The sequence below is a fragment of the Doryrhamphus excisus genome, chromosome 7 (genome assembly GCF_030265055.1).
Source record: "Doryrhamphus excisus isolate RoL2022-K1 chromosome 7, RoL_Dexc_1.0, whole genome shotgun sequence".
Classification (NCBI taxonomy): domain Eukaryota; kingdom Metazoa; phylum Chordata; class Actinopteri; order Syngnathiformes; family Syngnathidae; genus Doryrhamphus; species Doryrhamphus excisus.
Genome location: NC_080472.1, coordinates 22,783,898 through 22,810,550, shown reverse-complemented (window position 1 = coordinate 22,810,550; position 26,653 = coordinate 22,783,898). Strand labels below are relative to the sequence as shown.

The 26,653-nt window shown below is 40.9% G+C and overlaps 1 protein-coding gene across 14 annotated transcripts in view; it reads right to left on the bottom strand.

The window, feature by feature from the left end:
• tanc2b (tetratricopeptide repeat, ankyrin repeat and coiled-coil containing 2b) overlaps nucleotides 1–26,653 on the bottom strand; it is a 98,131-nt gene that overhangs the window by 27,673 nt on the left and 43,805 nt on the right. For 7 of the 14 annotated variants that reach the window (XM_058078122.1, XM_058078125.1, XM_058078123.1 and 4 more), the window contains 3 exons: nucleotides 12,288–12,392; nucleotides 4,649–4,797; nucleotides 885–1,068 (listed from right to left, as the gene is read on the bottom strand). In XM_058078122.1, coding sequence (XP_057934105.1) covers nucleotides 885–1,068; nucleotides 4,649–4,797; nucleotides 12,288–12,392 — 438 coding nt within the window. The other 7 variants (XM_058078120.1, XM_058078126.1, XM_058078129.1 and 4 more) reach the window with 6 other exon arrangements.

Here is a 26,653-nt window from a genome sequence, read left to right as displayed (position 1 = left end):
ACTATATATATATATATATATATATATATATATATATATATATATATAACCATTATTTTGTTAAAAAAATATATATATATTACCAGTATACCATATTACCAGTATATTGTAAAAATAGGGCCAATATATAGTTTTTATTAAAAAAACTGTATATATATTACCATTATTTTGTAAAAAAAAAAAAAAAAAAAAAAAAAAAAAATATATATATATATATATATATATATATATATATACATACATATATATTACCAGTATACCATATTACCAGTATATTGGAAAAATAGGGCCAATATATAGTTTTTATTAAAAAAAAACTGTATATATATTACCATTATTTTGTAAAAAAAAAAAAAAAAATATATATATATATATATATACATATACGTATATTACCAGTATACCATATTACCAGTATATTGTAAAAATAGGGCCAATATATAGTTTTTCTAAAAAACAATATATAAATTACCAGTATTTGGTAAAAAAAATATATATATATATATATATATATTTATATATATATTAAAAAAATATATAGTATATTATATATATATTACCAGTATATTGTAAAAATAGGGCCAATGGAACCCCCCCCCCCCCCCCCCGTGTTAACCACATGCACATCATGGCCCACTTCAGGCGTCACGCTGAATGCTGCGTTTCAGTTCACTCGGAAATCCCAGACAATCCAGTCAAACCAACTGAAGTCAACTGAAATTGCATGGTGTCTTTGAACGCAACCCTTGCAATTAAATATGATTCCCGGAACATTTGCATTTCATTCAGATGTATCTTTTTGCTAATAAAACATTTGGGACATGCAGCCTCAATTGATGATTGATTAATTTGAAGATTAATCGCGACACAAAGACATCTCTCACCGATAATCCCGCTGTCACGGCTCTCCAGCGTGGAGGTGGGACTGGTGACGGAACCGTAGGCGCAGTCCTTGGTGCCCGCCTGGCCCGGCATGGCGGGGGGCAGGGTGGAGCAGGGGCTGCCTGCAGGGGGGGAGGCAGTGCTGCTGGTCAGGGTGGAGCATGGGCTGATCCTCTGGTTCTGGCCCTGGTGGTGCGAAAAAAAGGGGGGGGGGGCGTCATCACAGTGAATAATAACGACCGATAGTATCCGTGGGTTGCTATGATATGCTGCTATGTAGCCACTGTCTCAGCTTAGCATGACAATAACATGAAGGCGCATTGTTGCGTGTCAGCTCAGGTTAGCGGATGACACAAAAATAAAAAATATATAAGCTGCTGCACACGGAATCAAACATTCATGTGTGCGCCTTGCGTGTGTTTATGCGTGTGCGAGTCCGTGGCAGCGAGCCGAGGAAGAAAGGTGAAGTGGTGCTCAAGGCAAAGTCCACTTCTAACACGCTTTATGCGCAGGATAAACACACACACACGCACACACACAAACACGCACACGGACATACACACACACACACACACACACACACAAGCTTCAGCTGTTTTGATTGCTGCATAATGTCAATGTCAACACGGGAAAGCGCTCCCTGCATCAACACTTTGGGCGACATTCTTATTCTTTGTCGTCCAAAAGCCACACAGCGTGGACGACAGCGTGATGCTGGCTCTAGCACATCATGGTTCTAGAATACGTGCTGGCTAGCTAGCTAGGTAGCTAGCTAGCCGGCACAGCTAAGAAAGTCACCCTAAAGCACTGGCCTGTCACTGGCTTACTTTTTGATTGGGCCACTAATTCTCAAATGACAATAAAAACAAAAGCAAAGTAAAAAAAAAAAAAGTGCATAATTATTTTATTTTTATACATTTTTATAATGTTTTAATTCTTTATTTTAATAAATATAATAATTATTTTATCAATAATTATTATTATATATAATAAAAATAATATTTTATGACAATTAAAACAAAAGCAAAGTAAAAAAAGTGCATAATTATTTTATTTATATACGTTTTAATATTAAAAAAAAAAATAATTAATAATTATATTAACAATAATAATAATAATTATATATAATAAAAATAGTTAAATGACAATTAAAACAAAAGCAAAGTAAAAAAAGTGCATAATTATTTTATTTTTATACATTTTTATAATGTTTTAATTCTTTATTTTAATAAATATAATAATTATTTTATCAATAATAATTATTATATATAATAAAAATAATATTTTATGACAATTAAAACAAAAGCAAAGTAAAAAAAGTGCATAATTATTTTATTTTTATACGTTTTAATATTTTTTTTTTAAAAAAATAAATTTAATAATGATATTAACAATAATAATAATTATTATATATAATAAAAATAGTTTTATGACAATTAAAACAAAAGCAAAGTAAAAGAAAAGTGCATAATTATTTTATTTTTATACGTTTTTATAATTTTTTATTTTAATAAATATAATTATTTTATCAATAATAATAATTATTATTATTATATATAATAAAAAAAATAATGTTTTATTTTAACCAAAGTAAAATCTAAGAAAAATCATAATAATATAAATATAAATAAAATAATAATAGCAATTTATTATTATTTTTAATGACTCTTCCTGGTGTTAAAGTACCTATGGCTCCCCTTAACGAGCAGCGAGTAATCTGTACGCCCCCCCTCAAAGCACAACAACAAAAAGCAGCGACTGAAGAAATGCTCATTTATATTTGTAAACATAAAGTCATCTCTCGTTTATGGCTGATAATCATTTCCAGGCCCGACTATGATAAGCGAGTTTCCGCAAAGAAGGATTCCTTCGTTAGAAATGGGAGAGGTTGGTAGTTAAAGCATAGAAAGCCTGCTCAAAGGGGACCTATTATGCTCATTTTTCCACCCTTTGGATTGAGTTGTGGACTCCTGTAGAGCAGCTACACACAATAACCAGCCAATAACAGAAGGCTTTCTAGATCTACAGAAAATGCTTCATTTAGCCAAAACATACATAAGAATAAGCTAAGCACACATAGGCGGCTCCATGTTTGTGACATTGAAAAAAAACCCCAGCGTGTTCATACTTGTGGACATACGTTGATCCCATTTTCTGCTCAGTCAGGAGCGTGCACGCCTACCTACACAAACCCCAGCGCGGTCTTCCCGCATCAGCGGCGGCGTACGGGCCGTGAAGTCACACGGCGTACACGGCGGCGTGTGCGGCAGGCTGCCAGCGTGAGTCACGTCTCTTAAAAAAGAGGCGCTTGAATAAACCTCTCTTGGTTTGTCCACCCCCACGGCTCTCTTCTCTTCATGCAGTCCATCAGCACCACGGCTTGGCCACTAAACTTCCAGCTTCAACTAAACGCCCTCTTGGTACCAAACCGCCCGGCGCGCTCCGCTGTGCCGTACGCGGCAGGGGTCCGTTGCTTGGTTACGTAACCCATCCTCACTAAAGGTCATCGTATTGCATGAAAAAACAGTCAAAAGAATCCTCTTTCTCCGAGCCTACTGCTCTGTTATTGGTCCCGAGGACTTCCCACCAGCAGCCGAACCTTTTAACATTGACGTAGGAAAGGTGTCCGACTTCAGCAACAGTTTGGCGAATAGTCCAGTTTCGTATTGGCCCCCGTGTTCACAAAGTAGTCCCTTGTGAAGTGCCTTTGACGCATGGGCATGCCCATAAAAGGAAGTCCGTGTCAGTGGGATGTGGTATTTAAAAGAAAACTCTGTAATAGCGAGTGTGCAGAGCCATCCGAAACCGCTTTCAGGGCCCGGGTCCAAATGTGCAAACCTCATTTTTTTTAATGTTATTATGTTATGAGAATAAAATCTAAATTATGGGAATAAAGTCATAATTAAAAGAACAACATTTTATAAGAAAAAAAGCAGTAATCGTTGGGAAAAAACCTGTAATTTTACAAAAATAAAGTCAAAATATTCACAAAAAAATCTATTGATAGAAAGTCATACTTTTATGAGAATAATGCTGTAACGTTATGAGGAAAAATTATGTCATTTTAGTAGCATGGATTCTAAATTATGGGAATAAAGTCATCATTAAAAGAACAACATTTTATAGGAAGAAAGCTGTAATAGTCAGAAAAAAGACTGTAATTGTAGAAAAATAAAGTCAAAATATTCACAAAAAAACTGTAATTTTACAAAAATAAAGTCAAAATATTCACAAAAAATCTATTGATAGAAAGTCATATTTTTATGAGAATAATGCTGTAACATTATGAGGAAAAATTATGTCATTTTAGTAGCATGGATTTAAAATAGTAAAGCAAAAAGATGCTGTTTTTTTTAAGTCATAATATTATGAGAACTAAAACATTTTTGGAAAATGAGGTTGCGGAAAAAATGACTGTATATTAGTCCAAATATTATTTTATTACATTACATCGCTGGGAAAAGGCTCGGACCCCCCCCCCCCCCCTCGGGCTAGCCTGACACGGGAAGAACATGCAAACTCCACACGGAGATGCCCCAGCAGAGAATTGAACCCGGTCTTCCCTGACCAACGTGCCAACCACTCATCCACCGTGCGGCCTTATCTTATTTCTCTCCACTAAAGCTCCTCCCCGCATCAAGACTGTTACTTTAAGATAAGCGGCGTAAATAAGATAAGTTCCTAAAAATGAAAACATCCAACTTCCTGTGTTTGTCTTTCAAAATAAAAGCAGAGAGCTACGCCTACACACGTTCAGGACGTTTACCTGTCTGGCCTCGGGCTCCTCCATGCTGTAGTGGGGACCGGCGGGCCCCTCGCTCACTTTGTCTCCCAGAAGGAACCCCAGGCGCGTCATCAATGTGTTGGCTGCTTCATCCACCGAGGGAGGGGGTCCCAGCTCCTGGCTTGACTCCCCTGCAGAGGCGGGAGGAGGACGCGGGTTTGTGTGAGGCATCGCAAGAGAGAGCGAGAGAGAGAGAGAGAGAGAGAGAGGACAAAAAGAGAAGAAAAAAAAAAGACATGACGTGCGCCCATCTGCTGGCTTTCAGAGGCAAGCACCTGAACGCATCACGGGAACATCCTGTGCCCCCTGCCCCCCCGACGGCTTCTTCACGAAAGCCCAAAGCGCCTTCATTCACGAGCTCCCGGGACGCCGAAACGTACAGCCTCTGCTGCTGCAACATGGGCGTGACGTAACAGGATACACCCTTCACCTGTCAGACAAAGCGGAGGGAGGCTCCGCCCCTGTGTCCTGTTTGCACAGGCTGGTGGATCTCAGGAGGGAAAACAACCCCCCCCCCCCAGCATGACTTGTGGTTATTCCCTGATGTTGTCGAGGCTTCCAGGTAACGCCAGGTAACGGCAAAACGACCCGCCTGAGCTAAAAGGCTAATTGGATGCGGCGGCCGCCCCGATCGGCCCCGCACACGAACACCAGCGCGGCCGTTAGCACGGGACGGTCAGAGCTTAAATAAACAGCTTCCCTCCCCGCGCTCCCTCCTCTGTTGGTGCGTTCCGGCGGGGCAGGTCGGACCAGACGGGCGGGTAACCGCACTAGTCCGTTAGTCAACAGACAGGCACACAAACATGGCGTCCTAAAACGCCGCACGTGCAGGCCGGAGCAGCAGATGGGGCCCGACAAATCAGAACCCGAAGAAAGCAATTTGGGGAAAATGGCGCATAAACCAGTACGGTCGTCTCTCACCGCCGTGCGCGTCCAATTTGGCAATTGGACTCTGGACTCAATACGGCCGCTAGCTTGCCAGCTAACAAGCTCTTCACATAGGCTCAAATGTATTTCTTCCATCAAGACAAGACTTAAGAAGACAAAAAACAACCACTTCCACACCAATTGGGAGGACAACTTTTTCCACTCTATATTTGTTATGCAACATTTCCAGCTGTACACTTTCTGTGGTCTGTGTTTCAAAGAACAAGGACTAAGAAGCAAAACGTGTACCACTTCCACACCAAATGGGAGGACAACTTTTTTTCAATCTGTTATATTATATTTGTTATGTGATAGTTCCAGCTGCACACTTTCTATGTTTGTGTTTCAAAGAACAAGGACCAAGAAGCCAAATGTGTACCACTTCCACACCAAATGGGAGGACAACTTTTTCCACTCTATGTTATATTTGTTATGTGACATTTCCAGCTGCATACTCTCTGTGTTTGTGTTTAAAAAAAAAAGGACTAAGAAGCCAAACGTGTACCACTTCCACACCAAATGGGAGGACAACTTTTTCACTCTGTTATATTATATTTGGTATGTGATATTTTTCCAGCTGCACACCTTCTGTGTTTGTGTTTCAAAAAAAGGACTAAGAAGCCAAATGTGTACCACTTCCACACCAAATGGGAGGACAACTTTTTCCACTCTGTTACATTTGTTATGTGACATTTCCAGCTGCATACTCTCTGTGTTTGTGTTTCAAATAACAAGGACCAAGAAGCCAAAGGTGTACCACTTCCACACCAAATGGGAGGACAACTTTTTTCACTCTGTTATATTATATTTGTTATGTGACATATTGCCGCCTTATCCTTGTTATGATACAACAAACAGTACTTGTAAATACATTAGTACTTCAGGAGAAACAAGTACTTGATATCCTGCTAACTGCTAAACATTCTGATCCGTGTCCACAAAAAAAAAAAAACTTTTCCATTCCAACCTCTCCATCTTCAAGACCAAAGAGCCATCAAAGGTCCTCAAGACCTGCTCAGCTGGAGAGAGCCCTCCTGGTGCAGCCATTGATCAATGCAAGGGAAGTGTCAATCATCCTGGCTGCGGACGCCAGGAGTGAAAATGAATTCCGACACAACATAAACTCTTTTTCACCCAAACATTCCAGGCAGCGTCCACTCCTGCTCCTCCACGCTGCAACCTCCTAGTGGTGCGTGATAGCATCATGTGATAGCATCATGTGATAGCATCATGTGATAGAGCGAGACGTCTTCCCGCAGCGCCTGTCCATCTTGATAGCTTATCATTCTCTGGAGGCGGAACAGCGTGAAGATAAACATTAGCTGATGGAGCGCACCTCTGCTGCCTCACGCCGTTTTATTTCGCCGCTTCGGGATTTTTTTGGACCAGAAAAAGTCAAGTCGGTACAGATCTCCGCAAAGGATGAATAATCATTCAATCATCAACATTCCCTGTGCATGCATTGTTATTCCCTGACAAACTCCTACATGGAGGTCCAACTGGGGGGCACACCGGGGGCGTCACCAGACCAGGTAATGCCCCACATGGGTCCACCAGAACCAGACCGGATTTCAACATTCATTTTATGTTCATTTCCCCACAAATTGACCAAAAAAACATATTAGTCAACAATTTTGAGATCAAATAAACTACTGATAATAAATATATAATAATAAATAATATGTCACTATATATCACTTATATATTATTATATATTATATAATATATAACCATTCTCACCCACATTCATACCTATGGACAATTTGGAGTGGCCAATGAAGCTAACATGTTTTGGGAACTTAACAAGAAAAAAACAACAGCAGCAAAAAAAAAAAAAAATTTTTTTTAAATCATTCATAATTTTAGAAAAGTCAAAATATTACAAGGAAAATGTTATAATAAAAGTCATAATATACATAATATTATGAGGAAAATGTATGTATTTTATAATTCAATATTAACAAAAGATGAATATTATGAGAATAAAGTAAAAAAAAAAACTGAACAGCAAAACTGGAAAAAGAAAACAAAATTCACCGATATCACAAAAATTAGATGCAATTTAATATTTTTAAAATACTTTTTCTGGTCTTATTGCAGCACCGTGGCTCTTCTCAACGAGCAGCAGGCATCAGGCTTCCCTGTCTAGGAAAGTTCATTGGAATTCCAGGTTTTTTTCTCACTCTGTCATCCATCAAAATGACACACATGCAAATAATTCAAACAATGAGGTCATCAAATTTGAATGGAAACTGATAGTTTTGGTCTAAAGCTGCTAGCTAACAAACTGAAGGCAAAATAAAAATAGAAGGTAACCCCCTTAGGGGACGTCATCATCCCCACGCCGGTTTATTTAAGGAAACGGGCCCAATGCTGCCGAGACACTCCCATTGGGGATTGGGAGCTGTAATTCCATCCATTTGCAAACCTGCGGTCCAATCCCGCCGGGATTGACTGACCTCGGAGGCCGGCTTTTATGCTCGGCTCCGCTGAGCCGCAGCATCACGGGGGGCCATTTTGCTTCGGCTTTGGAGGCAAAGTGCGGTGATTGCATCATTACCGTGACGCTTTTATTGTGGCGGAGGCATTCGCACGTCCGAAAACCATTTTTCATCTCCGCGGTTTCTCCAATCTCACTTCTCCACCGATTCAAGCCAATCCAGCGTCATAATGTTCAACATTTTGGGTATCTGTCAGAACTTCAAATATTAAAATATTCCCACATTTAGAAAAATAATATTTTGACTTTTTTCTCATAATGATAACTTTTACACCAAACTAATTTGTACAAAATTACAACTTGGTAATATTACGGCATCTTTTTTAAATTGAATATTTCAAATTTATGCTAATAAAATGACATTATTTTTAAGTCTATTGTCATAAAATTACAACTTTTTTTGTCCTTAGACTATTATTTTTTTCTTTCTAATTCTTGCTAAATTTCTGCATTTTTTCCCGTCTTCTTGTACATTTTCTTCTCCTAAATTATGACTTGATTCCCATTGAGTTTTCCCCCATAAAATATACAATATTATCACTTTTTCCCCAACCTAGTATTTCAAGAATTAAATCTGTATTCTTTGTTTTGCAATTTCTTCTTCAGTGCAACAATTGAAAATGAATGGCTGCCCCCTATTGGTGGGAAATTGCATTGCATCACTGTAGAGTTACACGTTACGAGAGAAGTCAAGTCTCAAGGTTTTGGTCATGAGTCCAAGTCGAGTCGGGTCAAGTCAGGTCCAAAAATTTTTTTTCTCAAAATTATTTTGTGTCATCTGTCTCACTAATGCGTGAGACCGCTAGCCACGCACTCTGTGCTTCATACTGTTACCATGGTTACCAAGTCCAAGTCGGGTCTGAAGTCTCTCTCTGTGCAACTTAAGTGCAACTGGAGTCCAAGTTGCAAACTTGAGTGCTGATCTTTGGGTGATTCCAACGCGACAGTTGCTGGTTCAATCCTCGGCTTTTGCGTAATTGCTGAACATATTTATATAATTGAAATTTCTAATTCCACCGTGCAGCTAATTCAGGATATTTAGGCGATAGATCATTTAGAAATTCCCAAATTTTCTATTTTCCGCATTGAAAATAATAAATGGATAATTTCACTGCCGCCCCCTATTGGTGGAAATGTATGTTGTAACATGTAACATGTAACATGACGTGACGTTCTGCTTGATCTGTGCACGGCGGCCTGACTCAGGGCAGCCTTCCGAACTGCCGGCTGCTGGTTCGATTCTCAGTCATTCCAACATTCACTCAGTTCACCTTCACAAACGATGAAAAAAAAAAAAAAACCTTTTAATGTTTCATCCGCGTATGAACTTGAGATTTTTTTTAATTTTTTTTTCAGGGTCTTGCTGAGCAACGTGCGACTGATGCGTTTAAAAGTGCAACCCAAATAAAGGACGGATAAAAGCCTCCTTTGTTCGGAATGCCACGCTCAAAAGGCTGATATTAATACGCTGATATTATAACAAGTATTTCCCGTTAATGCCGACACTTAGACGCTTTCTCTTCCACTCGGAACGCCATTGGAAAACTCATCTGGAAGATATCAAGTACATCACGGACACCTCCGTCTCCCTAATGTCCCGACGTGAGCAATAAAACACACACACACACATTCCCCACCCGTCGGATTCCTGAGCTGCAGAGGGAGACAGATGGTTGCCATGGCAACTATCTGCGCGGGCACAGCCAGGAATGCGTTTCTGTGAGACGCGCATCAGTTTCGCCCCAACGGGTCCACCCGCTGCGCCGCCACCGGGTCGAGGTTGCGAGCGGGATGACCAAGAATCGGCGATTAGCTCCAACGACGCTAACCTCCAGGTAGGAAAGTGGAGTCCAGACTTGGACCGTACCATAACATTCCTGAACGGGGGTGATGATGATGATATCGTATGAAAACTTTCATTCATTCGTACGTATAAGTTCTGCAGACGCCAACACGTCATCAGACATACGCTGACGTAAGACGATACCACATCCTATGACATTCCGGATGTAGATGACTATGACGTTCCTGCTTCCACTGACTCCATTCCACAGGCTTTGTGTTGGCCAACAGGCTCTCAAACGCCCCAAGGCTGGAATGACTCAGTCTGATTATTTCCATCGCGGCCAGTGACGCCGCCCAATCCACCGCCAGTAGATGTGCGTGCGTGTAGGACGCTTCGCCTCGCATCTTTTGTTGCGACACAATGACGCACCTTGTCAGGTGTTTACTAAAGGGGGGGGGGGGTACATGGAATATGATAAAAGTAATCCAACGCAGGTCAATACAGTCATCGCTGTATACATGACAGTTTTTCAAATATGCTGTTTTGTGGTTGAATATGGACAAAATTAATAAAAAAAAATATTTAGGGAATTTTCCATCATACACAATCCTTGAGTGAGTGATTTCTTAAAACAAAAATTTTAAGAAATTCAAATAAAATTATTTATAATGAATACAAATTAAACATGACTTAAATAAAAGATATATATATATATAAAATTACTTACATACCTGTAAAAAAATACTACACAATAATGACTTAAATAAAAATGTACAAAATAATAAAAATGCCCTAAATATAAGTGTCCAATATAAATATAAATTAAATTTATTTTACAAAAATGCAAAATAAATACAATAAAATGTTTTAAGTAATTTTTATGTTTTTTTTTGTTTTTTTTTTACATTTTTCTACAAAAGAAAACCAGAAAAATGAGTTCCATAAAAGTGTAAAAATAATTATAATAAACACTTAAAATGACGTTAAAAGTTAAAAAAAAAATAAAGGTATATGAATTAAATAAATATGAATAACTAAAAAGACATCAAAATGACAAATAAAAATGTACAAAATACAAATAAAATGATAACTATATATAATCCACGTATATGTAAATAAAGTATCCAACATGGCGGAAACTATGCTAATAAAAATAGTCATCACAATGTTGCTGAAGTTTGGCTTTCTAGAGGATATTTTAGAAGGCTATTCTATAGGTAGACTAGGTGCATCCCATTATATACATTCTTGGATTTTTTTTTTTTTTAGCTGTTTTTATATCTTTAGAACACACACAAAAATCAGTTCCCTGCTGGAAGAAAACAGCATAGACCAGGACCATGTGGTGTTTTCGTGCTGTTTTTGTCGGCATTGTTCATGTCTCACATAAGAATTGAGGATGCTGGGCACCGGCGGGCAAAAATAGCCCCTGGTTTACCCTTTGGAGACCCCCGTATAAAATGAAAAACGGTGTTCCATGAGGGAATGATGTAGAAGATGTACTGGACCGCCAACTCTGTGGAAGTTCCTGCTAAGCGACTTTCAGCATTAGCAGCCGCTAGTGGATGCTAATAACGTTAGCGTTGTCAAGCGGCGGCTAGCAGATCTAGCGTTCCACACGACAATCCCGCTAATTAGGCAGCAGGTTCGGGTGGCAGGATGACCAAGGCTAAAACTGCTGACTCCCAAATGTTTATCCGGCGCTAGCGAGGAGGATGGGCGGGAGGCAGGGCTAATCTCTTGGCACCGCGCCTCCGTGCGAGTAAGCGTAAACCGGTCTCGGACATGACCGGGTCCCTTTGAAGTCCACCACAGAGCTCTCCAGGAACGTCCCAAAGTCAAGCACAAAGCGCCAGGCCACCAGCGTTTTCAGAAGAACACACGGAGAGCCGCCAAGCTGGCACGCTAGCAAGCGTTAAAGTGGACACGCCGCCAGAGGACTCGGTTAAGAGCTAAGATGTCCATCTGTCCTCCCAGTCCGCCCCGTCCTCAAGCGCCCAGATGACTCCCCAAAGGGTCTTAGGAGGGTTACACAACCAAAACCACCAAAAGCACAGACTACGGAATCAAACACCTACTTGCAGATCCCGTCGGACACAAGCTCCACAGGAGAGGCTGACACACGGAGAGGTCCACCATTTTGCCCCCAAACCTCGGGTGACCTGCTTTAGCATCCCAAAGCCAGGAGGGGGAGGGCGAGATCGGGATGTTGGACCGCGGATTAGAGACCAACCGCTGACTCCAGGAAGCAGAGCGGAGGATTAGAAAAGACGACGCGGTGGGAGGGAGGGGGGGGGGGGGGGCGCTTTCGCTCACAAACACAAACAGACATGCAGGTGGTGACACAGAAGACGGGGGGGTCGGTGGGATGCGGGTGGTGGATGGGTGGGGGGGGGTCGGAAACTTACCTGGGCAGGATCTGTCCAGGTAGGGATTCTTGGCGGGGTGGGAGGAGCCGAGCTCCGATTGCGGAATGCGAGGGCTCTCCACAAACTTTCCTTTCCGTAGGGGGGCTGGGAGCAGAAACGCACACACACACACACACACAGGGACACACACACACACACACACACACACACACACACATATATATATATGTAAATTAGGGAGAAGGAAGACGAAACAGGGATGGGAATGAAGCTTTGAAGCATCTGACTGGTACATACATACATACTGGTACATACATACTGGTACATACATACATACTGGTACATACATACATACTGGTACATACATACTGGTACATACATACTGGTACATACATACATACATACATACTGGTACATACATACATACTGGTACATACATACTGGTACATACATACATACATACATACTGGTACATACATACTGGTACATACATACTGGTACATACATACATACATACATACTGGTACATACATACTGGTACATACATACATACTGGTACATACATACTGGTACATACATACATACTGGTACATACATACTGGTACATACATACATACTGGTACATACATACATACTGGTACATACATACATACTGGTACATACATACATACTGGTACATACGTACATACATACGTACATACAGGTACATACTACATACATACTGGTACATACATACATACTACATACATACTGGTACATACATACATACTGGTACATACATACATACTGGTACATACATACATACTGGTACATACGTACATACTGGTACATACGTACATACTGGTACATACATACATACTGGTACATACATACATACTGGTACATACATACATACTGGTACATACATACATACTGGTACATACATACATACTGGTACATACATACATACATACTGGTACATACATACATACTGGTACATACGTACATACTGGTACATACGTACATACTGGTACATACGTACATACTGGTACATACGTACATACTGGTACATACATACATACTGGTACATACGTACATACTGGTACATACGTACATACTGGTACATACATACATACTGGTACATACATACATACTGGTACATACATACATACTGGTACATACATATGTACATACATACAGGTACATACATACATACTGGTACATACATACATACTGGTACATACATACATACTGGTACATACATATGTACATACATACAGGTACATACATACATACATACTGGTACATACATACATACTGGTACATACATACATACTGGTACATACATACATACTGGTACATACATACATACTGGTACATACGTACTGGTACATACATACATACTGGTACATACATACATACTGGTACATACATACATACTGGTACATACATACTGGTACATACATACTGGTACATACATACATACTGGTACATACGTACATACTGGTACATACATACTGGTACATACATACATACTGGTACATACGTACATACTGGTACATACGTACATACTGGTACATACATACATACTGGTACATACATACATACTGGTACATACATACATACTGGTACATACGTACTCGTACATACATACATACTGGTACATACATACATACTGGTACATACTACATACATACTGGTACATACATACTGGTACATACAATACATGTGAGAAACCCCACTGCTACCATATTTTGTGTTTCCATCGCTAAAAGCCGTAAACGCCCCCCCAAAGAACTCATCCCAAAGTCTTATTGGGACTCTTCCTGTACAGAGGTCATCACATGACATCACCAAAAGGGCAGAGCTGTGATTGGCGGGTAGACAGACGGCCCCTTTCAAACTGTTAAAGGCGAGATTTGTCTGTGTTTTGTCTGGCATGCAAATAAATAAAATGCATGCAAATATAAATGACTTCAAAGTGTACAAAATAAAAAATACTTATTTTTAAATATTTTCAAAAATGCAAAAAAAAACATAGCAATGACTTAAATTTAAATAAATAAAAACCAATGTAAAATAAATACAATAAAAATGTTTTATTTAAGTAATTTTTATGTTTTTGTTTTTTTTTTCATTTTTGTACAAAAGAAAACCAGAACAATGAGTTACATAAAAGTGTAAAAAGAATTGTAATAAACACTTAAAATGACCTTAAAAGTAAAAAAAAAATGAATAAAGGTATATAAATTAAATAAATATGAATAACTAAATAACTAAAGACATCAAAATGACAAATAAAAATTTACAAAATACAAATAGAATTATAACGATATATAATGAATACAAATTAAATGTGACTTAACGAAATAAAATAAAAAATGACTTGAATAAAAATGTACAAAATAATAAAAAAATAAGTGTCCAAAAAACATAAAAAAATACCTAAAGTGCAAAAAAAAAAAACACTTAAATAAATGTGTAATTACGAATAAAAACAAATAGAAATAAAAGTAGCATAAGTGAAAGTTGTTCCTGACTTAATGAGCATTGGAAGATGGGGGTCCCAGGATGAGACCAGATGAAAAACCCTAGTTTACAAGATGTTGACATACTACATCGGATCGCTTTTAGCATCTTTAAATGTACAAAATGTACTAGTACTACAATACTGCTGTATGATAACACGGAACGATCAGTACACCAACGACCGAATGGGAGACTGAGAGGATGGATGACAGTCCAGGCCGTCCCTGAATCTTCATTTGGGGTCACAAAGGTTCCCGGCGCACCGAGCCAACACCGAGCCAACACCGAGCCAACACCGAGCCAACACCGAGCCAACACCGAGCCAACACCGAGCCAACACCGAGCCAACACCGAGCGTGGCGGGACAAAGAAAGAGACCCAAACTCAAAGTCAGCATCTTTGTGAGCATGCGTGTCTTAGTCGCCACCGCCATCTGCCTTTAAAATGTGCTGGGTGTTAAACACACGCGTGACAGGCTTGTTTACTCCCCATGTCTGGCTCTGACTCAACGCAACACAAAGACACACTCTTTTGCTCAGCACAGACAACAAGACTTGACTCAACGGAGGTTTGAGTCGCTGGAAAGAAGCCCAGCGTCATTGCAGCCCCAAAAATGGCGGAAATTGATTCATGCATTTATTGTACGGACCACCGGACCGCCTTTATAGATACATTCATATACAGTACCTGGACACGCGACTCCATCCTAGCTAAACACCTGTATGTCTTTTCTACTGCGTGTAAACACATGGAACCTTTGCTAAGTTGGGCGGCGTTCCCACACGGTACGCATTAAGTGAGGGACCGCAAAATATTACAAAATTATTATAGAAAACAACACATTTTTTTTTTGCTTTTTCAACAAAGATGACAAATTACTTTTCCACAACTAATTTCTGCCGTTTATAAATGTATTATTTATAAATGTATTATTTATACATTTATTATAACAGCTACATTTTTAAATGTGTATATTTTCTTAATTTAAAATAATTATTTTACATTTTAAAATGTATTTTCTTTCAAATATAAAATGTCATACTTAAAATTATATTTTAATTATATTTTCATATATATTTTTTTTTAATCAAACATGCCTCAAAAAAATCAAGCTGTGGGCCACAAATGGCCCTTGCGCCGGGCTTTGAACATTTTTACACTTTAAAATGTATTTTCTTTGAAATATAAAATGTCATACTTAAAATTATATTTTAATTATATTTTCATATATATTTTTTTTTTAAATCAAACATGCCTCCAAAAATCAAGCTGTGAGCCACAAATGGCCCTTGCGCCGGGCTTTGAACATTTTTACACTTTAAAATGTATTTTCTTTGAAATATAAAATGTCATACTTAAAATTATATTTTAATTATATTTTCATATATATATTTTTTAAATCACACATGCCTCAAAAAAATCAAGCTGTGGGCCACAAATGGCCCTTGCGCCGGGCTTTGAACATGTTTACATTTTAAAATGTATTTTCTTTGAAATATAAAATGTCATACTTAAAATTATATTTTAATTATATTTTCATATATATATTTTTTAAATCAAACATGCCTCAAAAAAATCAAGCTGTGGGCCACAAATGGCCCTTGCGCCGGGCTTTGAACATTTTTACACTTTAAAATGTATTTTCTTTGAAATATAAAATGTCATACTTAAAATTATATTTTAATTATATTTTTATATATATTTTTTTAAATCAAACCTGCCTCAAAAAATCAAGCTGTGGGCCACAAATGGCCCTTGCGCCGGGCTTTGAACATTTTTACACTTTAAAATGTATTTTCTTTGAAATATAAAATGTCATACTTAAAATTATATTTTAATTATATTTTTATATATTTTTTTTAAATCAAACATGCCTCCAAAAATCAAGCTGGGGGCCACAAATGGCCCTTGCGCCGAGCTTTGAACACCATGGCTGTAGCTTGTTTGGGTGTTTTCGCGGATTCACCTTTTAAAAAAAAAATATGAATGAATAAATAACGTCTGTTTTGTGGTTGAATATGGCTTATAATTATTCCAAAAGTATGCACATTTAATCAAAGTGGATGTATGTAGTTTTTTTTGCCAAAATGACTGAAGTAAAATACAAATACGAGGCAGAAAACGCATTGAAAGACGTTGTGATGACGTGTAGTACTCTACAATGTCCACTAGGTGTCATTAATGTTATATTGATGAGACAATAGCAACTAGGAAGCACATTATGTAATAATTTGTCTACTATATTGAGTAATATGAGTGTGAATGTGACTATAGGGTTGTTATTTCGTGTCTGGAGGGTTCTAATAATGTTTAAAAAAAAGTCCACTTTCCGGATTGTCGATCCCTCTTCGCTCCAGAGATGAAGCGTGAGGTCGCTGCAGCTGCTCTGGCAACACGTCGGTATTGGATGATTCCAGTCCAGTAATCAGGAACATCAGCGCTGCCAGGTTGGCCTCGCAACAGGAAGTGAGGATAAAAGAGGCGCATGTGCTGGCGGGGGGGTTGGGTGGATGCTGCGTCTTCATCACAAACACGATGAAGGTGGAACTATGACGCCGCCAAAGCATTGCATTGGCTGCGTTGTGGTGCGTTGTGGCTGGGTCACATGACCATCCCATCCAGAGATTGCATGCTCGGTGAAAAAAGGTGAGGTTGCGAGTATCTACCCCGCGGTAAATCCTCTCCGCGGCGGCGGCGGCTGCAGGATGCTTAAATCCCGAGGACTCGGCGGTGACAGTTATGTGCCAAAGCCGCGGACGGCGAACGGCGTGATGGATGGCAGCCAGCAAATCCACTCCCCTAATGAGCTTATGAATAACGATACCCACGGCGTGCACGTGCGACTCCATGCTAGCTGCGTGCGAGGCATCGGTTTGAATACGCGGTAATCCCGGCGGCGGCGGCGGCGTCGCATCACGCGCACACGCCGCCATGTGACACAATCTGAGCCCACGGTGTCACATTCGACTCCGATAAAGCCCGCGCCTGAGCACGTGGAGGAGGGGTTGCCACGGCAACGGGACACAGTCTGCAGCCGCCGCCGCTCGCTCGCTCGCTCGCTCGGCCCCCGCCGAGACATCGGACGCGCCCACACACGCGTGCACACGCAGGTGTACGCTGGCCAGCTGTCTGCGGGAGTTGTGTGGCCAGCTAGCGCGCCGCCCCGGTCGCCATGGCAACAGCCAATAAACAGAACCGAAGGTGGTCACACGTGAAAGCTGTAAACCATATACCAATGATAATCCTGATTCCATGAAAGATCAAACGGTAGACAACCACAACCCGTCCTGGTGGGCATTTCTGGTCCAGTGAAAAGCAACTGTAGCGTCAGTAAGAAGGTGATGTACGTCATCCAATTCCAGCGCCAGTTGTGCAGCGTTTTTCTGTCCTTGTTAGACCCACTTTGTGCTCTTCTCTGAAGGGAGTAGTTTTAGTTTTAGTTTAGATTTTTTGATGGCTTTTCTAATCATCTATTAGCCTCTCTCACACGAACACAGCTGGGATAGGCTCCAGCTGGGCGTGCCCGGGTACAAGCTTGTACAAGCCAATCCTTGAGGTCATACATGCTAAGTCGGGGGTGTCCAACCTGTAGCTCATGAGCCCCCAGTGGCTGCTCACCACTTTTCAAGTAGCCCTCCAAAGGCTTTATTCATTTATTATCAACTCCTATACCCACAAAATTACAAAGTGGGGTTCGGCAGGAGTCCGGAAGTCCTTGGGAGTGTAACCAATCCCTGGAGACACGCCGTGAAAGCAGACTGTTTTGGAAAAGCCAAGGAAATCCAGCTGGAATAGGTGCAGATTCTGGGAGATCTATACAGCTTTCTGTGTGTTATTGTGTGTAGCTGCTCTATAGGAGTCCACAACTCAATGCAATGGGACAAAAATGAGCGTAATACAGTAGGTCTAAGTCTAAGGTCTAGGTTTAAATATGCTGCAGACCAACACCAAAGCGAGCTGCAGGTGCAAATGGCCTCCATGTACTGTATGTAGTGTATGTAGTATATGTAGTGTATGTATTGTATGTAATGCATGTAGCGTGTGTATAATGTGCATAGCGTATACTACATGGGTATACTAAGAGCTTGTTGCAGGGCTAATGGGGCTGAGATGGTAAACAACAACAACAACAACAACGTAGGGCAGATGTTGCTGCAGCAAGTGAAAGTCCATTAGCCATACTTCCTCTCTCTTCTTCATCTTCTCTGTGTGTGTGTGTGTGTGTGTGCGTGTGTGCGTATGTGTGTGTGCGTCCATGTCAATCACCACTGCCTTGGGACGATTAGCCGAGCAAGGTGAGGCTCGGGCAGAATTTTAATAAGCGGAAGGAGGGGCATGTATTCTAAGAACAGTCATTATCCCAGCTCCTTCTCACCCTGCTTGCTAGCAAAAAAAAAATCCTTTTGATGGAAGATTTCACACAACATTAGGGAAGTCCGGGACGAGACCGCCAACGTGAACGCAAGGAAAAAGTTGAGTTGATGAAAAGGTTTTTTTTTTTTTTTTACTGAAGCAGCAGAAACCTGGGTTGTGCTTTTGAAGACCAATAAAGGTTGAGACTGGATTTCACAACTTTTCATGTCACATCATCCTCAAGCTCTTTTTCTGTGTTTATCTACTTGTCCACAATCCGGAATAGGCATCTTGGACAGGGGACTGATAGGAATGGAATGTTTTACACTCTATGGTAGATAAGCACAAACATGTTGCCGTATATCAAGCAAGAGTGGAAAATATTAGTGGTAACTCTTCCATTCCTAACAGTTAGGAATGGAACATGAAAACCGAGTGGAACATATTCCATTCCTAACAGTTAGGAATGGAACATGAAAACCGAGTGGAACATATTCCATTCCTAACAGTTAGGAATGGAACATGAAAACCAAGTGGAACATATTCCATTCCTAACAGTTAGGAATGGAACATGAAAACCGAGTGGAACATATTCCATTCCTAACAGTTAGGAATGGAACATGAAAACAGAGTGGAACATATTCCATTCCTAACAGTTAGGAATGGAACATTACAACCGAGTGGAACATATTCCATTAATAACAGTTAAGAATGGACCATTAAAACAGAGTGGAATATATTCCATTCCTAACAGTTAGGAATGGAATATTAAAACAGAGTGGAACATATTCCATTCTCACAGTTAGGAATGGAATATTAAAACAAACAGGAACATATTCCATTCCTAACATTTAGGAATGGAATATGAAAACAGAGTGGAACATATTCCATTCCTAACAGTTAAGAATGGAATATTCAAACAGACAGGAACATATTTAATTCCTCAGAATTAGGAAAAGAAAATTAAAAGAGAGTGGAAAATATTCCATTCCTAAATCTTGGGAATTTTTAAGTACACCAACAAGTGTGCTTATCTACCACAGATCCTGGTACTTGTATTCAGAAGATTTCAGAAGTTTTTTTTTTACTGAAGCAGCATAAACCTGGGTTGTGCTTTTGAAGACCGATGGAGGTTGATACTGGATTTCACAACTTTTCACGTCACATCATCATCAAACTCTTTTTCTGTGTTTGCCCCCCCCCCCCCCCCCACGGTGTACATGAAGTTCCAGACAGGAAGCGTAGCTGCATCATGATATAATCACTCATCTCCTCTGTAAACAAACAGAGTGCAGCCCAGCCGGTGGCTGGAGACCATGAGACGATGCCAAGGAGAAGTCAGAGCTGGAAAACCTTCTCTTCTGTTGTTTGGGAACGCTTGACCTTCCCGGCTAAAGACGAGTGGATGAAATGAAATGTGGAGCGTTTGCACAGAACATGTGACACCCAATGACACGGCGACCTTGTCACAAGAGTCTATTGATTGGCCTGCGCATCAAAAATTCATAAAATGTTCACGCGTGCCCCCGGCTTGGGTTTCAACGCTGCCGGGACAAGACGCAGCTTCTTCAGTTCTTAGCAACAAAATATACAACTTCAGGTACTTGTACTTGCAGTACAATATAGTAGTACAATCCATTCCTAACTGTTAGGAATGGAACATTAAAACAGAGTGGAACATATTCCATTCCTAACAGTTAGGAATGGAACATTAAAACCGAGTGGAACATATTCCATTCCTAACAGTTAGGAATGGAACATTAAAACCGAGTGGAACATATTCCATTCCTAACAGTTAGGAATGGAACATTAAAACCGAGTGGAACATATTCCATTCCTAACAGTTAGGAATGGAACATTAAAACCGAGTGGAACATATTCCATTCCTAACAGTTAGGAATGGAACATTAAAACCGAGTGGAACATATTCCATTCCTAACAGTTAGGAATGGAACATTAAAACCGAGTGGAACATATTCCATTCCTTACAGTTAGGAATGGAACATTAAAACCGAGTGGAACATATTCCATTCCTAACAGTTAGGAATGGAACATTAAAACCGAGTGGAACATATTATATTGGACCATCAAAAATTCATAAAATGTTCACGCACGGCCCCGGCTTGGGTTTCAACGCTGCTGGGACAAGACGCAGCTTCTTCAGTTCTTAGCAACAAAATATACAACTTCAGGTACTTGTACTTGTAGTACAATATAGTAGTACAATCCATTCCGAACTGTTAGGAATGGAACATTAAAACAGAGTGGAACATATTCCATTCCTTACAGTTAGGAATGGAACATTAAAACCGAGTGGAACATATTCCATTCCTAACAGTTAGGAATGGAACATTAAAACCGAGTGGAACATATTCCATTCCTTACAGTTAGGAATGGAACATTAAAACCGAGTGGAACATATTCCATTCCTAACAGTTAGGAATGGAACATTAAAACCGAGTGGAACATATTCCATTCCTAACTGTTAGGAATGGAACATTAAAACCGAGTGGAACATATTCCATTCCTAACAGTTAGGAATGGAACATTAAAACCGAGTGGAACATATTATATTGGACCATCAAAAATTCATAAAATGTTCACGCGCGCCCCCGGCTTGGGTTTCAACGCTGCCGGGACAAGACGCAGCTTCTTCAGTTCTTAGCAACAAAATATACAACTTCAGGTACTTGTACTTGTACTTGTACATGCATTGGGCTCCAATAGGACACAGATAGGGAAGGAGGAAATACATGGAGACTAATACCATCAATAATGAATGAGTGTACATGCAAGGAGATGTACGATATATAAAGTAATAATACATAATAATACATAATAATACATAATACCGCATACGTAAATGAGATCTAAAGAACCGTGATAAAAGGGGGTCTGTCAGGGAAACTAGTACCGCAGCAGTCTCTGTCAGCCAATGCCCAGGGGTCTTGTGTTCTTGTGACTCAGCTGTATTAACACATGGAGTCTTCCATGGCGAACTAGCGGCGAAGGTGAGAGACGTGTAATTGCCAAGGACGCCGCTTGATAGGCGATGGCACAATAACGGCAAGGCCGCCCTGACCTCCAAGCTCCGGCGGAGCTGAGAACTCGGCAGGCCGGCTGAAACCTGAGGACCACGCCCTCGTGGGGGGAGAAAGACGTGGAGGTCTTTAACGATGCGGACAAGACGGGCGAGGTGGAGCAGATGAGATTAGGATGCTACTGATAACGGCGGCGGCGGCGGTAGCGGTTAGTGGTCCGATTGCGGCGCCGGCGTCCAGACTAACGCGCCCTGAAATGAGGGAGCAAATGTGCTACCGGCAGACGGAGCTGCGCTGAATGTTAATGGCAGGGCTTGGTGTCGTTGTGCAGTCCTGGCCGCTCGTCCGCAAAGCTCTGGACGCGCTTGGATGCGCGCACGCACACACACACACACACACACGCGCCCCCACACACACACGCACACACACACACAGATGAGTTGTGTGCGTGCAGGAAGGTGCTGCACCTATCCCAGGCTCCTGTTTTGTAAGCAAAGCTCTTTCAACGTTATTAATAGCACACTGCGGGGCGCTAAACGCGAGCTAGCCAGTACTAGCTTCATTTGGACAGAGCAGTAGAGGCTCCATTAAAGCATTAACACGCTTACATCATTGAAAGAGCAGATTTACATCGAAAAGGCTAAAAAGGCTGCAACTGTTGGTGCATCACTAAGGACAGAAAAACACCAGCAAATCCAGAATAGGCATCTTGGACAGGGGACTGATGGGAATGGAATGTTTTACACTCTATGGTAGATAAGCACAAACATGTTGCCATATATCAAACAAGAGTGGAAAATATTAGTGGTAACTCTTCCATTCCTAAAAGTTAGGAATGGAACATTAAAACCGAGTGGAACATATTCCATTCCTAACAGTTAGGAATGGAATATTAAAACAGAGTGGAACATATTCCATTCTCACAGTTAGGAATGGAATGTTAAAACAGAGTGGAACATATTCCATTCCTAACAGTTAGGAATGGAACATTAAAACAGAGTGGAACATATTCCATTCCTAACAGTTAGGAATGGAATATTATAATAGAGTGTTAACTATTTCATTCCCAACAGTTAGAAATAGAATATTAAAACCGAGTGGAACATATTCCATTCCTAACAGTTAGGAATGGAATATTAAAACAGAGTGTTAACTCTTTCATTCCTAACAGTTAGAAATAGAATATTAAAACCGAGTGGAACATATTCCATTCCTAACAGTTAGGAATGGAATATAAAAACAGAGTGGAACATATTCCATTCTCACAGTTAGGCATTGAATATTCAAACAGACAGGAACATATTTCATTCCTCAGAATTAGGAAAAGAAAATTAAAACAGAGTGGAAAATATTCCATTCCTAAATCTTAGGAACCAGTGTGCTTATCTACCACAGAGCGGCAAATATTCTGGTACTTGTATTCAGAAGATTTGGCATGGAGGTGTATTAGGTTATAATATAAAAGAAGATAAGATATGCGTAAAAGCAAGTAAAAAGAGGCAGCTAATTGATGTACGTGATGGGACACAACCATTCAGGCTAATTGATGGAGGTGATGGGACACAACCATTCAGGCTAATTGATGTACGTGATGGGACACAACCATTCAGGCTAAAAAGGCTGCTAATGAAACACCTCCAAAACCTCCAAGAAGGTTTGAGTGTTTTACATCAAAGCGGTGAGGATGTAGTAACATTCATGCTAACGTGTATTTAGCGATACCTTTCACAGTGAAGCTTTGTGAGCCAGCGTGTGGTGAAGCTAGCCGGCTAGCAGCTAGCTAGTGTGGTCGGAATACTAATAATAGTAATAATAACAACGTGGCTGTAGCTTGGTGGATATGAGGTGAAATTATGTTGTTGGTGTTTTCTGGAGGTTTTTTTTTTTGAAGGCCTCTGCCTCTTTTTAGCTGTTTGTATATCTTTACAACGCAGAGGTTGAGGGGCAAAATCCCACCCAAAATTGCAGTTTTCCTTTAGATGATGACAAAAACAAAACATCCTTCTAGACGACAACATTCACGTCCAAACGTGGAAGACGTGATTCGGCGGACACCTTCCCCGAATGGGCTTCATCGGCCAATCGGGGTGGATGCCAACAAACACCTGACAAACTTGGCGGAATGTTTGAAGGCCACATCTCCAAACTTCCTTCCCGGGAGCCAATCAGAGGCGGCCGTGATGTTTGTCTGCTGTTATTGAGACATTTTGTTCTCTTCACACAGCTACCCCCCCCGGGGAGCGAGCAGGCAGGGAGGCGAACAGCCTTTAGCTAAAGAGTGGGGTGTGGTGGTGGGAAGGGGGGCCGGGGGGGGGGGGGGGGGGGGGGGCACATCCCCAACACATGCCACCACTAAAATAAAAAAACTATCCAGACAAGTTGAAGCTATTTATGTAAGCGTATGTTCCAGTCTCATGCATGGAAAAGTGAGACGCACAACAGGAACAAGCATCATTAGCCGCCCACAGACACACACACACACACACACACACACACACACACACTAGAAAGACAATCGAACAGTCACCCACGCTGACGCATGAAACGCAGCAGAACACTTACATTACGGCAGCGCTTGATTCCCAGCTCCTCCAGCCTACGTTAGCGTCATTAGCGCCCTCTGACAAGTGCATCAAATCACTTCCCGAGCATCACGCGACCCCGGGAGGGGGGGGGTGGGGGTGGGCGCCCCACCGAGGCGAGGGCAGGCCCACGGCGGCCTCACCTCAAGTGGGCGGAGCCAGCGACTGGGCGGCAGAGAGAGGGTGTGGCGGGGCTCACCATTCTCACCAGAAGCGCATCCCCGCAGGCCCGCTGTGCCACCGCGCGAGCCGGACGTCCTTCCGGGCCGGAGCGCGGAGAGGTGAGGGTCCTCCTATCCCGGGGCAGGACAAGGAGCGCTTGGGTGCTGATGCTGCACCGGAGTCAGCGATACGGGGGAGGGAGGGAGGGAGGGAGGGATGGAGAGCTGTGTCTCTGGGGACCGGAGGCGTCGGCGGCGATGGCGGCGGTGGGAGGGCGCAACGGAGGTGACACCCGCCAGGTAACCTTCACTCCCGCCGCTGAGAGCGGAAAGAAAAAGGAAAAAGGAAAAAGAGACGGTCGTGCGGCGGCCTGAGGGATGCCGGCGCCTCCGTCCTGCGAGCGCGGCGGCGTTGGAGTGTTATGTATGGACGGCGGAGAGGAGCCCGACGCCAGCTCAGGTCTCCGACGGATGAATGGCGCAGTGCTGCTGTTGTCATGGCAACCAGCGAGCAGAAAAGAAGGGGGAGGAAAAAGGGTGGGAATGGAGCGAGAGAGAGAGAGAGAGAGAGAGAGAGAGAGAGAGAGAGAGAGAGAGCAAAGGAAATGAAAAAAAGAAAAGGCAGGAGGGAGGCGGGATGAGCGTTGTTATTAAAGGCGTACGGTGATGTCGCTGACGGACACGCGGGATGGCGAGGAGGAAGGAATTATTTGACAGGAAATGTTTTTAATAAGAGCTGCGCCGCCCCCCCGCTGTCCTCCGTCCGTACTCTCTGTCCTTGTTTTACCCTTGGAAGTGCTGCCATGTTTTACAGCTGTTTGGCGCCAACACGTGACCTTTCACCTTTCTGTTTAACAACATGAACACCCCCCCCCCCCCCCGTCATGTCAAGCCTGACAGCACAAGAACCACTACTGTACTGTAATAGTACTACAGTACTGTAATAGTAATATAGTACTGTCATTCAATAGTAATATAGTACTGTAATAGTCATTTAGTACTGTAATAGTAATTTAGTACCGTCATTCACTTGTAATATAGTACTGTAATAGTAATATAGTACTGTCATTCAATTGTAATATAGTACTGTAATAGTAATATAGTACTGTCATTCAATAGTAATATAGTACTGTAATAGTCATTTAGTACTGTAATAGTAATATAGTACTGTCATTCACTTGTAATATAGTACTGCAATAGTAATATAGGACTGTCATTCAATTGTAATATAGTACTGCAATAGTAATAGTACTGTAATAGTAATATAGTACTGTCATTCAATAGTAATATAGTACTGTAATAGTCATTTAGTACTGTAATAGTAATATAGTACTGTCATTCAATTGTAATATAGTACTGCAATAGTATTATAGTACTGTCATTCAATTGTAATATAGTACTACAATAGTAATATAATACTACAATAGTAATATAGTAGTCATTCAATTGTAATATAGTACTGTAATAGTAATAGTACTGTAATAGTAACATAGTACTGTCATTCAATTGTAATATAGTACTGCAATAGTAATATAGTACTGTCATTCAATTGTAATATAGTACTGTCATGCAATTGTAATATAGTACTGCAATAGTAATATAGTACTGTCATTCAATTGTAATATAGTACTGTAATAGTAATATAGTACTGTAATAGTAATATAGTACTGTCATTCAATTGTAATATAGTACTGTAACAGTCTTTTAGTACTGTAATAGTAATATAGTACTGCCATTCAATAGTAAGATAGTACTGTAAT